The sequence below is a fragment of the Phaethon aethereus genome (genome assembly GCF_964289735.1).
Source record: "Phaethon aethereus genome assembly, chromosome: 3".
In the NCBI taxonomy this organism is placed as follows: domain Eukaryota; kingdom Metazoa; phylum Chordata; class Aves; order Phaethontiformes; family Phaethontidae; genus Phaethon; species Phaethon aethereus.
In genome coordinates, this window is record NC_138576.1 from 6,272,481 (window position 1) to 6,289,500 (window position 17,020).

Genomic DNA, 17,020 nt, shown 5'->3' on the forward strand with positions numbered 1-17,020 from the left:
TATACAACTGTATTTAGCAATCTGCGTCCTGCTGCATTTGATGGCAGTTTGGTGTCTAATCAGGCACTGAGGGCCTAGATGCATGGACTGAAACCTCGGGAGGTCTTTGCATGGGTCAATATTTTTGACTCTTAGATATAAGAGCCGCAGCTCTAGCGAAAAGAGCCCAGCGGTTGCGTGCGAAGGCTTCCTCTGTCTCCCCAAAGCTCGTGGTGGCTTGGGGCACGTCTGTGTTGCGCCGTGGCGAGTCCTGCTCTGCGCCTTGTCCAGAGCCACGGCTTTGCTCCTGCGACGCCGAGGGTCGTGACGTCCCCGAGCTGCTCTCGCTCTGCCCCACGAGACAGGCGCAGTGGTTCGGCTCGGTGTTCACCCACGCATCCCCCCACAGGGCTCCTTTGCACCCTGAGGCTTCCGAAATTCCTTTGACCGGTGGTTCTCGGGTCACACTGACGTGTTTGACCATTTTATCACAGCCTGACGTTACCGCTCTTTGTGTTACTTGGGGGAAATGTTGTGTTCTCACTGTAAGGGAAAAAACTGGCCGTCGCTGGGTGAGTTATTTTCCACTGTTTTCGCTCCAAACAGCATTATTTCGCCTGCTGCTAAAATCCTTAACCTAAGATGGAAAAGCCTCCCTGGTATCTCCCCTCTCATTTCTCCGGTACCCAGAAGCTCGCCCTGGGCTAAGCGCCCTGGTCGCCTGCGGCGCGGCTGTTCCGGCGGGCTCCCGTGCAGCTCCCGTTCCCAAGGCAAGCAGCCCTGCCCGCTGCCTGCCCGCAGGACGGGGTGTGCCCGTTTGCCCTCCGGACTTCATGCCGGGAGGAGAAAAAAATATCCAACATCATGGCCCTGGGTGCGGACAGAGACCGAGGCTGAAAATGTTCATTGAAGGGAGAAGTTATTTTGGAGGGGAAAAGTGTGTTTTTAATTGTTTAGATGAGGAGGGGTCATGTTTTATGGATGTCTGGGGGCTGGGGAGGTGCCTTTTCTTCCTCCATGTATGATACTGTTAGGGGGGAAAAAAAAAGGGATTATCTGCATTTGTGAATTTAGGTTTTTTTGGCCAGACGCATAACAATTTGTAGGGTTTGATTTTTCTCTGGGGGGGGAAAAAAAAAAAAGGCGTTTTGAGAACAAGGCCCGGGTAATCAAAATATGTTTGTTTTTGTTTAAATCGCTCAGTAGAGGAATCGTCTCTTGTCTATTGTTAAGAGAGAGGTTTAAATCAAAGGCAAATTCTACATATTCTAAAATATACAGACAACTCTTTGAAAGCAAAGCCAAGCAAAACTTTAAAAGAGACCTTCTCCTTGATGCAGAAGTTTTCAGTTAGTTTACTGTGCTGAGGCTCGAGTGGAAAGAAACAGCCTGAGAAACAAATCGCAAATCCCCATTTCGGAGGCGGAAGTCGGGGAGAGCATCGTATTAATAGCACACGAGACCTTTCCACAGGGCATCTCGTCCAGGGCTTTTCCAGCAGCAGCGAGGAAAAAGGCTTTGCCGTTCGGAGGGATTTTTGTGTTCAGCTTTGGCTATGGAAGGTTTCAGCGAGCTGCAGAGCAAGGCAGCCGCGGGCCTGATCCTCTCGTGTTGGGTGGTCCCTCCTACCGCAAATAACCCTATTGAAAACAGAGGGACTATTTGTGGAGTCATTTGTTTGTCAGGAAAAGTAGGGTTTGTAGGATACGGCCCCAATTAGCAGCCAAATTCCTGGTTATTTTCTCGTGATAAAAACGCAACTAGCTGTCACTGAGATGCACGTAGCATCTCTTCGGTTCCCGTTTGAACTCCTGCCACTTGCTCCACGCTTCTTCCCGCTTCCTCAGCCACGCAGAAACTATTCCGGCACCACGCTAGCTCGGCCGAGCCGGCCGCTTCCCTCCTGCCCGGGACCGACGTGGCCTCCGGCCCTTTGCCGTGCCGTCGGGGACCGGCAGGGCTTGGGCTGTGCTCCCTGCCCGCCGCTCCCTGGTGCCCGTCGGCGAGGGCACCTGGGGGTTGCTCTTGACCTTCGGCTCCTGGCCGCCGGAGCACATCAGATACCCACCTCCTGCCTGACATCGCCGCCGACCGCCCGGCACCTCATCCCCACCGTAAATCCCGCTTTTAATACGCGCCAGGTACAGCAAACCCCACCCCGAGGCTGTCCCTCCCCAATCCGGCCCTTCTCGGGAGACTTAACCAACAGTTATCTCTGAGCCGCAGTTTTTGGAAACGCTCTTAATTGCCCGCACAGGTCCTCACACGGGGGGTGCCCTGCCCGACCCGCGTGCGCTGGCTCGGCGCGCCGGCGGGTGCCGGGAGGGCTTTCTGGGAGCCGCGGGAGTGCTGATAGCAGCGCTGTGATTTGAGGGAGGGAGCCGTGCTCTCGTTAGTTGTCTTTTTTTTTGCGGCTGCCTGATTTGGTAGCCGTAAGTCATTAGTGGGTTTTAATTTTTTTTTTTTTTATTCCCCCCCCCCCAACTGAAATAAGGACTGAAAGGGTAGATTTGTCCTTCTTTTTCTTTTTCTCTCTTTTTTCACTCTATTTTTTTCCTTTTTTTTTTTTGGGGGGCTAATCTGAGGCACACTGCCACATCTGAAGCCACTTGGCTCATTATGGATTTCATGGAAACTGATTCCCTGAAAGTGTTTCCATATGTGCGTTCCCAATATATCCCATCCTTTTCTAAATGGGAGTACAAACTCGCACACGAGCTGGAAATGGCTTCAGGATGTGACAGAGAAGTCATATGACTGGAGTGGCACTGTGTGTGGCCCTCTCTGAAAGACACGGTGTCCTGTGTGCTGGCTCCCATCCTACAGTAGATCCAGTTTCAAAGAGTATCTTCCTTCCCGGCTTCTTAAAAACTCTTAATCAAGAACCAGCAAGGAATCCTCTGTCCTCAGGAGGGACGCGTATTGGAACGAGATTGGATAGGAAAATTTGGATGGGGAGGAAAAAAGAGGGGTTTAAAGGGTGAAATTACAGAGCAATGCCAAGGGCTTCCCCCCCGCCTCCCCGCCCCTGCAAAACATAGTTTCTTTGTGTCTGCTTGAGGATCAGATGGTATTTCTGAGTTGCTAGCATGCAGTGGAAAAGTACAATTCATGACAACATTGGAAACAAATATTTATACTGGATAGTTAAGGCACATATTTCTGAAAAAAAAAAAAAAAGAAAAAAAAAGAGAGAAGTAGCAAAGTAGGCTGCTAGCCCCAATGTATATTATCTTCCCATTCCCTGGATTTATTTAGGATTCTTGTACTGAGGCTCGCCATCGCCGTGCATGCGTTGCAGCTCTCAGCCCTGCGGTTTCACCCCCTTGCCGTACACGACACCGCGGAGGTTGCTATCCAAGAAAAGCCTCAAACGTTTTTTCTGATGCGTTTCGGCTGGGGTTGGCAAAAAACAGCAGCGGCTGAAATTCAGGCAGGAAAAACTGGGGGAAACTGAAGAGAGCGCGATACGCGCCTGTGCGCGTGCTTGTGCCGCACCGCGGTGCAAGAGCCGCTGGACTTATTTCCAGGAAATGTTATTTACTTTTTGCTTCCAGTGGAACGCATAGGTGGCCTGAGACTTTAAACAAGCGGGGGGATTTCAATATGCTACCCGTTCCTTTCTGCCTGAGTCACCCGTGACAGCTCCAGACTGAAGTCGCCGAGACGAGATAGCGAAGACCGAGAAGTTAAGAGACGTCCCATCACCCCAGGTCAACGGGCATCCACGGGTGGCAGGTCACACCTGCAAGCCAAGGACGTATTTCTGTAATGTGACCATTTGTCCCCCTCCTGCTGTTCTCATTCGGAAGGTTTATGGGTCCCGTACAAGCGAAGCTTCGCAAGGGGCGATGTCTATAAATGAGACAGTGATGACTGATGCTTTTTGTGGCTCCAGTTCTGCTCCCAGCAGTCCGACTAGGAGGGGTTTATTGTTGCTTTTTTCCACACACGGGAGGAATTTCTACCCATTCGTTCTTTTTGAACCTTTTGAGGTGCAGGCAGCAGCCACCTCTGTTTAGACACGTCGTGTCACCCAGCCAGCCTTAGGTGCCTGAAGAAAATCGCCTTCTTCCAGCACAGTTCATCCTGCAGAAAAGTCCTGTTGAGGGAGCAGGGCAGGTAAAGATGGAGCCTGGGCTGGAGAAGTGCAAAGAAACCCTGGTTTTGCTGTTGAGCAATGTAACAGCTCTGCTTGGGAAACACTCTCCTTTATTTGCACGAGTGGTACTTTAACGGTCACTGCTAATTACGTTATTTATGGGGTGTTTCTCCCAGCAAAGGGCTTAGGTGCTGTGCCATAAATTCAGTGAAAACATCTATCTGCAAATTAATCCGTGGTATTTTAGGTGCCAAAGTCCTGTTACCTAAACACCGGAAGGCACAAGCGTGCAGTTTATCGTGTGAACTGGGGTACTGAGGGACGGCGAGACGAGACGCACTGGAATGAGGTTCTCCCGTGTTGTGCTCCGAAGGGGTTAAATTGTTCCTTCCTCCCTCCCACTTTTGTGAGACTGCTGTGCTTAATAATGTTGCAGTTTAAATGGTCCCAACTAGGCCTTGAAGTTAACACCTTGTTGAGGTGAAGGAAAGAGGAGGGGGGGCCAGTTCACACCTTTTCTCCTGCTATTGTTTGCCAGGAGACTTGCGTGCTGGTGTGCAAGGGTGACGTGGGAAAAAAATGCAAAGGAAAGGATGTAAAATGCTGTTTTTTCTTTTTTTTTTCCTCGATATTTTTTTTTTTTTCAATTAAACAGAGGGAGAGGGCATTTGAAAACATACCATTTCCTATGGTAAATGGCTGGAAGTATCCAGACGATGCACGTTCATCCCAAAAGCGAACCGGGGAGGGGGCAGCCCTGTGTGTTGTTTCTGCGGTGCTGCGGGACCCTCGCCACGAAGCTGAGGACCAGCGTGGGTTTGCGGGCTCAGGACCTAATGGCCACAGCAAGGAATAGGTACAGGAGGAGGTTTGGGATCCCTGGGTATTGCAGTCCCAGGCTCCATCCTGCGACAGCATCCAGAGGGAAGCTGGTACGGCTCCTTTGGAGAATCAAAGTCTTGCCTGGAAGGAGGCAGGAGAAGAACCGTGCTGTGTGTGATTCACTAAAAACTTAGTAGCAGAGGCAGGTGACAAGAATTTAACAAAAAGAAGAGCAAGATAACGCTCTCTCTGTGATATGGAAAGATGCTTGGGGAAAACTGTGCTAGCAAATCACTCCCTCCATCCAAACACGTTGCAAAGAATCCTTAAGATTGCAAAACTAAGTGCTCAGAAATTGGGAAATCTCAGTAGTAACGTTGTCTGTGCAACTTTAAATCAGCCTCAGTCTGCTTATGCATTATATTACAGATTTTAATTACAGGATCACATGATACTTTTCCCACGGGATTCCTGCCTCATTCAGCGCACAGGATGGACAGTGCTAACTTAATGAGCAGCTCTTCAATATTTTTTTTTCTTCTTGTTCTTTGCATTTCCTCAGGCCTTGCTTATTGCAGAGCATTAGATTCTGCTCTGAAGAAGGAATTCTTAATTTCTTGATGGGCTTTGCTCTAATATTTCTTCCATAGCATTTGTACACGGTTCACTGCAGTGCAAAATTCCCAAGAAAGAACGAACCTGCTTTAGAAAGAGTACTGAGACTGACTCTCAGGTCTCGTGTAACTCGGTGCACCTTCTGTGTGTCACCTACAGCATGAAGTTTTTTTTCTGTCTGTAGCCTTATGTTCAGACCTATGATCCTGTTGGCTTCAGCTGCAGCTGTGAATATTTAGCACATGCGCAAGTCAGAAGCCAATGTCTTTGCTGGGCACAGAAAATGAGAGAAGTAAAAATGTGATTTGGAGAGATTTCAACTGAGTCACATAGGAGCCGTGTGGCAGAAACACATATAAAATCCAGTTTGCTCGTGAAAATAATCAGGTTTCCCTTGCCTTGTTCACTTCAGCCCTTCTGATTTCTTCCAGCCGTGGATGGGGGGATGTATAGACAACGGTCTTTTTTATTCCTCAACTCTGATACGTCTGCAGAGATCAGCTTGTGTGCTGCTGCAGGAGAGCTCGTGTCACAGGCATAGCGTCTTCTCCTGTTGTGGAGTGCTGTATCGTAGTGCATACGGAGAAGTAACTTGAACGCTGGTCTTTGCTAACTCTCGCACTCTTCACAGGGTAACCTTAATGATATCCTTTTGTTTGTCTCTAGTTGTGTGTATAGTTTCTAAAAAAAGCAAACCCCAAGTAACCCCGCCTTCCCAAATTTTTCTTTGCAATCTCATACAGACATCCACGTGGACCACGGTTTACCTCCTTTCACACAGGCTTCTGCCACTCGTGAATGGAGCCACTGATGGACTGGTTCTCAACCAGGGCTGGCACGGGGATGGGTGGGGATGTCCCCACGTTTCAGCAATATTTGAGGAAAAAATGCTGGGACTTGGGACTCCTGGAATTCATTCCAGACTCTGGACAAGTGTCTTCGTAGGGGCACAGACTCTTCTGCCCATTTTTAGGCAGAATGCTTATGATTTGTTCATATTTGGCTGGATTTTCATGGCAACGTCTCTCACACAAAAGCCACTCCTATTCCAAAGTTCAAGTCCTTACTTCAAAGCATGGAACTGGTACAGCTTTTCAAAGGAAGGCTCCTCAGAGTTTAAGATTAGTAAAACAATATATTTTTCCCAGCAGAAGAGTTTCAGCTAAAATTTTAAAAACAAATAAATGCATAAATCACAATTTAGCCTGAGACAGACGCCCAGCATGGACAATTTGAGCCAGAACATTTAAAGTTTGGCAAAGCTGTAGGAGACTGAAAATCGTCTCATCATGTGAAATGTGTGGCATACTTCATATGAGGCGATATTATCAGCTGTAAGTAATCAAAGCTGCACATATAATTCATAGATGTAGATGTTAGGGAAGGAAAAAACAGTTTTAATAGATCAATTAGTGCTACGTCCCAGCCTGAATCAAACTATTGAACAAAAATCCACAAAATTTAGTATCTGCTTCAGCGAATGTCTTAACACTGAAGTTCCCCAAAACACAAGTGAATTGTTTAGCTACTGGTAAATGTATTTGACTTACATGTACCTGAATTGCCTTGAGATAGACTATTCAGTGACTTTGGAATACAGGGCATTGGAATATTCTGGAATACATACAGACTTTGGAATACTCTTGCATCCAGTGATTGTGCATTGACGTGGTGGGCTAGAACTTTACCTGTCAGACATATGCAATAAGCTAAGGGGACTTTTTTTTTTTTTTTAGTGACCTTATAGCATAAAACGACAACCTGCAATATTTGTAAGTTATAAAATTATCCTATAACCCTTTGAAGTAGATGTCAAGCTTGCTATACCCACAAGGAGTAAATCTATCCATGGTACATTATGATCTTTCATAATTGGAAGCGATTGGCCAAAGTGCTGTAAACCTGGCAGAAATTTGTTGCCTTATTTTCTGCAAACCACAAGCATAGCTTATTAATTGAGAAATGAACATTAACTGGCATTAGCCGGCATCTGTAAACTGAAAAAGAGGAATGACCATGGTACGCGTTCAGCTGTAAACAGTAGAGCTGCAAAGCTGCAACAGGTAAAATTGGTTTTTAAGCGCGAATGCAAAACCATTTTAGTCGGCTGCTGGCAAATGCCCAAGTCTAGGGTTTTTAATGAGGCTTCTGCATCAAAATAAGTGAAACCACATGGAATTTTAATTGTTCTTATTCTAAATATGAAACACACTGGAGCAGTATTCTTGAATCTAAGATGTTAGCATATATATTGGCATATTAACATTACCACTTTTCTGTTCTAGACGTATAGGTCTCAGAAAACTTGAGTACCAGGTTGCATTAGCGAGGAATCAGCTTGGAAGATTTAAAAACAGTTTAACCTGGGCTCCTTTATATGGAAAGTTGTTTTTTTTTTTATAAATACACATCTTTTTTTTGGTATTGCCAAACATGGTGAGCTGATCAGACTGTAGAGAGAAAGAAGATCACTTGCTGTGCTTGTTGCCGTGTTTCTCTTTCTGGCGGCACAGAATAAAGTCTTGTCTCTTTACAGAAGCGCGGTTTCGCAATCTTGCGGCCACAATGTAGGGTGGAGGATCTGTGCTTCACCCATTTAATACAAGCTATCACGAGAGTGGGAATTCACAGATGCAAATTGTTTTCTTGCTCTGACGGAGGAAAAATTAGCATAAATCTTTAATCCTGCTGGGGAGAGGAATAAATAAATTATTTACTTGCACTGTCATGTTACTATATTGCTGATCGACATCGCTATTTGTGTGCAACTAGATACACAAAGATGAGTGCCATACCCAGAAGAGCTGTTTATCTTCCAAGTCCAGCAAAGAGCTAAACATACATAAATGAATATGCATGTGGTGTTTGCAAGTTAGAACCAAAATCAACCTTAACACAAGGAGGTAGCACAGAGAGGAGAGGAGGAGGAGGAGGAGGAGGAGGAGGGTGAATGCATCAGTGAGACTGCGTAGCGGTGAGGATGGCAGGAAGCTGAATTTTAGAGATGACATTTTAAAAAGTTTCTGGACTCACTTAGAAAAGAGGCTTTAGAACAGGCATCACGCAAAACTCTTTCTGATCTCCAAAAATAACTTTACACAATGGAGATACAGAAGGCTGGGAACGAATCGCAGCCTAGTACAGGGACTTCTGGAGACCGCAAAAGGCATTTGGGCAAAAGGGGAGTTGGCGAAGTGAGTGTGCAGGAGCCGTGCAGACACAGCCATGAGTGAGATAAGGAAGCGTTATGGTTATTTGGCCTTTGGGTAAATAGGATTGTGCTTTACAAGCAACAGTAAAAACAAACAAGTGTGGATTCACTAGGGTATGTAGGGAGGTCTGTAGCCCCATATTAGAAATGCCTACGTGTGGTGTGCGCATTCCCACTCATTCGACATATACATGATCTCTTGGCAGCACCCATACAGATAATATTTGGATCTAGCCCTGAAAAAGCGATCGCCTTTTAATGTGTAAAACGGTACAGATGGTTTGTTATTTTAAAAAAAAAGAAAAAAAGTATTGATTGCAAAGAAGGCAAAAACGCCGATGTTCTTCTACACCCTTACACTCATACCAATTCTACCTTTGATTATAAAAGTCCTGTTTAGCTTCTATCACGGTAAACTAAGAGCAACTCTGTTCATGTTGGGAGAGATGCAATAACAATGAAAAAAAAGGAGTATAAGCGGTAGCAGATTGAAACTCAGTATTTTGAGCAGCTGGGGAAATTATGTTCTAACCTTATATTTCCAGATACGTATCAGACCTGTTCACAATATAAAGGATAGTGTTCCAAAATTACAGCTTTGAATCTGGGTGGTATCGCCTCTGGCTATTGTTTGCAGTTGGGAACGAAAGAAGTTGCATCAAGTAGTAGAGTGTTTGCTGTAAAGGTACAAGTTATATTACATTCCATGGGGCTGTGGTTGGAGGGGTTGATGATGGAGACAGACCCATTCACCCGTAGGTCACTGATTCGGTTCCAGATAAAGATAATAGTAATCACATTGTCATCACAGGTAAAAACGAGCTTTTACTACCAATTTAAAGCTCTGTACTCAGTGTCTTTTGGGACAGCAGATTATAATCCCCGGGTCTCGGGCTGCGTGAGTTGGACGCTTGACTGGCTGTGGCCCAGGTCCTCCAGCCTGAACCCAAGCTGTGCCTGAGCTTTGCCTCCCTGCCGCTTTTAGATACCGTTGAAGGCGTGGGTTAAACGAGCTGGTAGAACAGGAGAGAATAGTGATCTAAATGACCAAACGTGCCACACGAGGTGGCAGGGTCTATTGAATCTGTGGCTTATGGTAGCAACCACCATTGTGGATGCTATAGGGGGTGAAGGGCAGAAGGGCTAGAGGGACCTTCCTTCTACACAGCAGTGTCGGCAGGTCAGATCCGAAGCCCATCTGCAAGGAAAAGCATTGCTTTGACTTATATTGAGGATACACAGAGCGTTTCAATGTTTAGCATGTCAGTTGGGCATCTAGAAGACGCCGTATTTTCCTCTTAATTGAATCAGACTCAGTAGATTGGCAAAGAGATGAGTGAACCCTTGGATCTAGGGGACTGTAAAGCTGTGCAGGTGTCAGCTGGGAAGTGCAGGGAGAGTCCATTTGATTTCATGATTTTTCCCCTTTATTTATACCCCACTCTTTCCAGCTCTCTATAAATATGTAAATATGTATCTACTGCATTTGCCTTCTCTTGCACTGTACTTCTTCATTAGGCTTTTTCTCTTTCCCCCTGTTCCTTTTCCCACACCCTTTTTGTTTTCCACTTTTCTGGCTCTCAGCGTGAGCTTTCACCATCTTTTTCTTCTGCTCCTGTCCATCCCACAGTCTCCTAAGCAGATGACCAAGCTACTAAGGTTTGCTTTCCAGTTCTGCTCTCGAAACTTTGAGTGTTTGATGTGGGATTAGAAATTAGGCAAAATGAGTTTACCCATCCCTGTTTTGCGTTAGACTCCAATTCACAGTGTTACCATCCAGACGTTCACAGTAGCCATAAACTGTGTGGTCTTTTTTTCAACCAGACTGCGCAGACTACATATGAAAACAACTTTTTTCAATGGAAAAAACAGTGTTGGGCTTGTAATTTTCCATTCACTGCACTTAAAAGTAAAATTTGCATCTTTGCTATCAGCTCAGTGGCTTTGCCCGTCCTTCACATGCAGCAAATAATATTTTCGGCCATTGGAAGTAGCTGAGCAGATCCTCACCTAAATAAATTGTTTTAAGGCAAGAAGTGGGGCTTAGTCACCCCCGGTGTAATTCCCCTGGTGTCAGTGGTGCAACAAACCCAGTGCTGCCAACTCTTATAGTTTTATTACAAGTTGCCTGGTAATTTCTGATTTTCTTGAAACCCCAGCTCCCAACGGCGTGTGCTGAGGTGGGAATCTCAGCTTGCGTGTGCAACCAGACCTGAGTTTCTCGAGAGGCTGTAGCAAAAACTCAGAGACACATAACCCTCAAAGCTCAGAAACCAGAAGGCAAAATCAACTCCAAATCCACCTTTCTCTTTTTGGCTCTTTTTCAATCTCTTGAATTTTCAGATTTTTTCCCCCCCCCCACCCCGGCCTGACTTGTGACCTTCGACCACTTCAGGTTGGCAATGCTGCTTCCTCCATTGGCATTGGTGGAGTTAGACCAGGGATGAGTTTGGCCCAGCACTGGTAGAAGACAGGTGTATGACTCTGTTCCTTGCAATGTATTATTTGATATGATCTGCTGTTCTCTTGGGGGCCAAAAGAAGTGGGTTTTCTTAGAAAAATAAAATTCTATCATCACTTGATAAAAAAAATGGTATTTACAGAATTGTTTTCCCCCGTCTTTTGTTATAATTTTTTAGGTGCTTCAGAGCTGGGCCCATTTTCAGATCCCAGGCAGTTCACAAGCATTTCATCCCTCACTGAGAGCCGCTTCTCCAACCCACGAATGCACTATCCAGCCACCTTTACCTATACACCGCCAGTCACCTCAGGCATGTCACTGGGTATGTCCGCAACCACTCACTACCACACCTACCTACCACCACCCTACCCCGGCTCTTCCCAAAACCAAAGTGGACCTTTCCAGACCAGCAGCACTCCATATCTCTACTATGGCACTTCGTCAGGATCATACCAGTTCCCCATGGTGCCGGGAGGGGACCGCTCCCCCTCCAGGATGCTTCCTCCGTGCACCACCACGTCCAACGGCAGCACGCTGTTAAACCCTAACTTGCCCAACCAGAGTGACGGTGTGGAGGCGGATGGCAGCCACAGCAGCTCCCCAACCGTCTTGAATTCTAGTGGCAGAATGGATGAGTCCGTTTGGAGGCCGTACTGAGATTTCTTCTGTAGCCGGCCCGACCTCCGCGAGCCAAAAAAAAAAAACAAACAAAACCCAAACAAACGGTCGACTAACTACGAAGTGCCTGTTTTTTGTGTTTTTTTTTTTAAAAAAAAAAAAAAAAAAGATTTTACCAATATGTGCAACTGTGTAGATGGGATGATAATGGCCATAAATAACACAAGAGTTACCAACACACCACAACCCATGTTTCAGATTATGTGGATCAAAGCACATTTTTTTTTTTTCTTGGAACCATTTTACCTTGTTTTGTATTTAAAATGTACTTTTTACACACACACAAAAAATTACCCCCTCCTTTTTTTTTTTCTTTTTTCCCCTTCCCCCTGGTCTAGAGAGTTGTAATAACTAGTGAGTTCTTTTGCCAATGAGGAGAGAACGGACTCCCTGGCTATCAGGAGAAAGAAACATGGTGATGCAAGGCAAAGGCTGCGTTCCCTTTTATTTTTTAATAAAGAAAAACCTAACCGTGAACTCCAGATACAGTTGCAATCATACAACGTATGGGACCCTTTTCACACCCGTAGTGCAATTCAACTGGCTCGTATTGGTGCACATAAAAAGGAAAGCAAAGACCGAGGTTGCTTCCATTTTGCCATGATACACTCAGATGAAAATACCTGTCCCAAAAAACTCTGTCCGAGCCTTGCTGCAGATAACGGTTGGAACTTCTCGGTGTTCATTGCTTTTTTGGGGTTTTTTTGGGGTATTTAAAGAGAACAAGTCTTCAAGTTAGGCTAGACAACCCTGGGGTTTCCCTTTTGCTTTTGTATCCATTCATTTTGCCTTCGATTAGCCAAAAACCAAAAATAACAACCAAAACCTTTAAAAAACAAAAACCAAAATGTTATTACTTATGCAAAATATGAAAATGGCAATATATATTACTAGAGCCAAAATGGTATACATAGTATTTGTGTTCGGCTATGTTCTTTTTTATTTTTTTTTAAATTATAAATGTGTAAAATTTGAGGTTGTTTGCTAACATCATATAACTTTAAAAGAATATTTATAATTATTTAATGACATTTGGACCCTTTAAACGTTTCTTAATGTAATGATATATTGACTTCGGTCTCTAAAAGTGGTTTTCTTTTTTTTTGTTTTTTGGGGTTTTTTTACTTATTACAATTCTGCGATGGTGTAAACCTCAAACCTTTACCCAACTCTGAAAAGCAGTTCCAGTGTGAACCAGTTTACAATGTGACTTAAAAACGACAAACCCAACCCAAATGCATCCACATCAAATGATTTTGGATGTAGGATCTTTTTGTATAACTTATGAAGGAAATATTGTGTTTAAAATATTTTTATTAGCTGTCTGGTTGCCTTCAACACAGTCTTGCCTTTTAATCAGTAGTTGTGGAGACACTGGAAAGATGGTAGGAAGGTTGAAATATTTTCCACCCTTCCCCTGATTTCTTCTTCTCCCAGGATTTTTCTCAGAACTTCAAGATTTGAAAATATTCATATTTAAAATGTTCTGTTTTGACAACACGATTTAAATTTCGACAGGGTTGGTTTTTTTTTCCCCCTCCAAAGAAATACCAAAACAGTTTCAAAGTCCGTACTTCAAAAACAACGAAACGTTACATTTCTCAGAAACGGGATAAAGGGAGAATCGGTGACATTTTTTCCCCTCCCCTTGCAATTTCAGCCCACCCAACGGAATAAAAAGGTTCAAAACTTGAGACAGAAACTGCCTGGTAGCGAATCGCCACCCGTTAGCATTAAATGCTAGAGCCGTAAGGATGCTGTGTTGACTTTGAAGCCGATGTGGCTGTTGCCATATTAGAGAGACAAGCCCAAGGGCAGCGATACTCACCCGGCAAATGCTGAAGATAAAAAGTCACCTTAAAAGCCACCCCGGGGCTCCCAGGCACGATACAGGGAGAGCAAATTGCACCCGAAACCCTTGACCAACCCGTCTGCCTCCAACCTATCCAGCGAAGGGGCCCAAATTTTGCCCAGCCCAGGGCCGCTACGGCAAACGGGGAGGCGACGCGGCGTCGGCTGGATGCGCGGGAGCTGAACCGCCCTCTCGGCGCTGTCCCCAGCGGTGACGTTAAGCTTGGTTTCGCGGGATATTTGGCAGGTGCCGACGGGGTTGGCCGGCGCTCCCTCCTTCCCTTGCCTTAGCCGTCGCCGACCGCGGCCTCCTGGGGGGCTGCCGGCCGCCACGCCGCTCCGTGGCTGTGCTTCGGCTACCTCCAAAGTATCGCAATAAGTCAACGGTGGGCATAGCCATACAGAGCCGGACACCACCATCACTGCTCGTTAATAGCGAAGCTTTGACGAGTTGACGTTAGCATGGTACATCCCTCTGATTTGCGTGATGACGTGCTCTTAAAAAAAATAAAAATTAAATAAAGTCTTTGCCTTCTAAAGGTTGTATACCAAGTATGCTTAAAGTATAAGACACTTTTTTTTTTCTTCTAATACTTAGTTTTCCTTCAAAGATGGAAGCTGTAATTGATTCTATTTATTGTTGGTTTGTGGTAGCTTGAAGCATACCACTGTCCATTTATTTGTAACTGTAAAATACGTTTGTTAGTCTCAGCAGCACTTAAAAAGCCAGTGTCTGGTTACACATTTCAGTTTTGTTTTTTGTTTAGTAAGCAAGAGAAAAAGATGTACTGCCAGTGCAAGCTGTTTCCTATTTAATAAAAGGTACTATATTTGTACATTATTTGTTATTGCTGAGAAGGGCTTTTTAAGGTTTACTGTATGCATATTAAGTAATTTTTAGGGTGCTTTTGTGTTGAAATGTTGTTAAGAGTGGCTGCAGGCAGCAACCCAGATTTTTTTTTTTTTTTGTTAAGACTTTGTTGTAAAATTCAAGCACTTGGTTTTTGTTTCTGGATAAATCCAGCACAGACCAGACTTTTGTTTTGCTCAGTACCGACAGGACTCTCTTTGTGTCCCCGCGGTTTTTCAACTGGACCGTTAGGGACAGACGATGAAAACGTTTTCTCCGCCCGGTCGAGGCGCGCGCGCCCGATCCGTGCCTCGGCTGCCCCGGCCGCGCGGGCAGGCGTCCGGCTCTGCCTGCCTGAGGTAGGAAGGAAAGGATTTTCTAAGTACCTACGGATGGAGGAGCACCAGCCCGTCGGCTTTCTGTAGACCCCCCGTGCTCCTGAACCCTCCCGGTGCCTTTGGAAAATCTCTCCCGGTACGTCAGGCTGGTCACAGAGGGGGTCGTACAGGCTGAGGCAGAAACGCTCGTCCAAGCTTTCGGGAAATGCTTCCGAGTTCACTTGGAAATGCTCTTGAATCAGGATTTCAGACCAAAAATCCCCCGACCGGCACTAGGTAGCGAATCGTATCAGGTTATTTGACGTTTTGCGAGGTGCTTAGCATCGACAGAAGGGAGTCTGCTCAAAGGTACGGCAGCCCTTCCCTTCAGTGAGTGGCAATCTTTGGCACTCGGCATAGATTTAAAAATTTAAAAACGGCCTTTTTTAACTCTCCAGCTTTCTTATCCTACCAAAGATTTACTTCCAGCGCAACGGGCACAATGTCCCTTTTGCCGAACGGAGGATTAAATCCTCCTCTCCCTCCTCTTAAGGGTGACCAGATCAGGGTCAGCGGGTCGGGACAGATGAGTCAAGCGCCTTCTTTAACCCACAGCATCATTCGTGTGGCGTTTACCGTCTCTTGCAAAAGACCAGCTGCTGTGTCTTTCTTAGCATCCCACTTTTTTCGCCAGCAGTCCCCCGAGCAAAGATTTACCGGTTTCCACAGGTACCATCTCAAGTGGGGAAGATTTTGCACTTTCACACTCAGCAAAGCGAAGCTCGGCCCCGCGCCGGGCTGCACGCGGCCACCAAGCCACGAGCAAAAGCAATAATTAAAACCTAGATCAGCCATGAGCTCGACGAAGCCCCGTTCTCTGAACCCCTGAATTTCTTGTTGTTTTTAAATAGAATGCATTTCATTTTAACATTTTCTGAGAACTTTTTTAGATGTTTGTTTACTTCCATGTTTACAGATAACTCTTTGCTTTTTTTTTTAATGCAGTACTTTTAAGTATATCAGCCAAAACCATACTTTTACAGTAACTTTTGTTTTAGGTAATATGAGTGACATTCCAATTTTTTTTTTTTTTGTTGTTAAATATGCTTTACCAGTCTTGAATTTCCGCTGGAACAAAATATTTGTAGCATTTTGTGTAAATACAAGCTTTAATTTTTTATTTTTTCAAACGCTGTCACCCGAGATTTGCTTTTCATGCACATATTGTACAAACACACTCTGCTTTATGCCACAGACGATGATTGTGGATCAGTTTACTTCAACTTCAAAGGGACTATTTGTATTGTATGTTGCAACTGTAAATTGAATTGTTTGGCATTTTCTCATGATTGTAATATTAATTTGAAGTTTGAATTTCATTTTCAATAAAATGGCTTTTTTTTGTTAACGTTCTTCTATGCTTCTTTTTCTTCCGCTGCCTCTTCTTAGCCACGCACCAGGCAGGGTAAAGTAAGTACATGGTAGGACACGGTACCGGCCCTTCCGTGGTGGCCCCATCGATTTCTGCAGCACTTAAGTTTTCAATAAAATACAAAAAGCAAGTTTCCAGGCCTCCAGGTGGTAAAGGACACCTTCTAAATCTGATCTCAAATGTTGCTTCTTTTCCTGAGTCTGCAAACTCTCAAAACCTGTGTTTCTTAGAGGAGTGCAAACTGCTCCATTCATCTTGCTAGATCGTTAACTCTGAAACCTAACAACTGACGTTAGCCGGGACATTCTGGTGCTAAGGTGCTGTGGGCAGAGCTTGAAGTATAGGAAAAGCTGGGATAGATTTCCAAACCGGGGGGAGGGATTGGGGTTTATGGCGCTTTCCCAGGATGGGGGCTGTGCTGTCCCCACCTCTTCCTGGTCAGACCTGAGGAACGCAGTTACAGATAATCTTGCAATTTGCATGGCCTGAGGCAAGAATAGTTTCCAAGCAGCAAAAGATATATGGATAGGGAGGAGACTGGGGGAGGAGGCTATTTTTCCTCCAGCCTAGTGTCAGGGGTAGGAGGAGATGCAGCTAATGAAGGTGAGATTAAGTTCACCCAGGGCTGTCTGCAGGAGGAGAGGAGAGGACAGGAGTTGTTTGCAAGCTCGTGCCTGGTTCCATAGTAAGTTCTTATACTTT

At 45.2% G+C, this 17,020-nt stretch overlaps 1 protein-coding gene across 3 annotated transcripts in view; it reads left to right on the plus strand.

Annotated features, from left to right (window-relative positions):
* RUNX2 (RUNX family transcription factor 2) overlaps positions 1-17,020 on the plus strand; it is a gene marked incomplete at its 5' end in the record, with an annotated part of 226,223 nt that overhangs the window by 140,419 nt on the left and 68,784 nt on the right. The window contains one exon of one of the 3 annotated variants that reach the window (XM_081997933.1): positions 11,333-13,342. The exons of 1 other annotated variant lie outside the window; for it this stretch is intronic. In XM_081997933.1, the coding sequence (XP_081854059.1) occupies positions 11,333-11,847 (515 nt within the window). In that variant the 3' untranslated portion in view covers positions 11,848-13,342. Of the gene's footprint in view, positions 1-11,332; positions 13,343-17,020 lie in introns of those variants that run through there. One more of the 3 variants, XM_081997934.1, reaches the window with a different exon arrangement.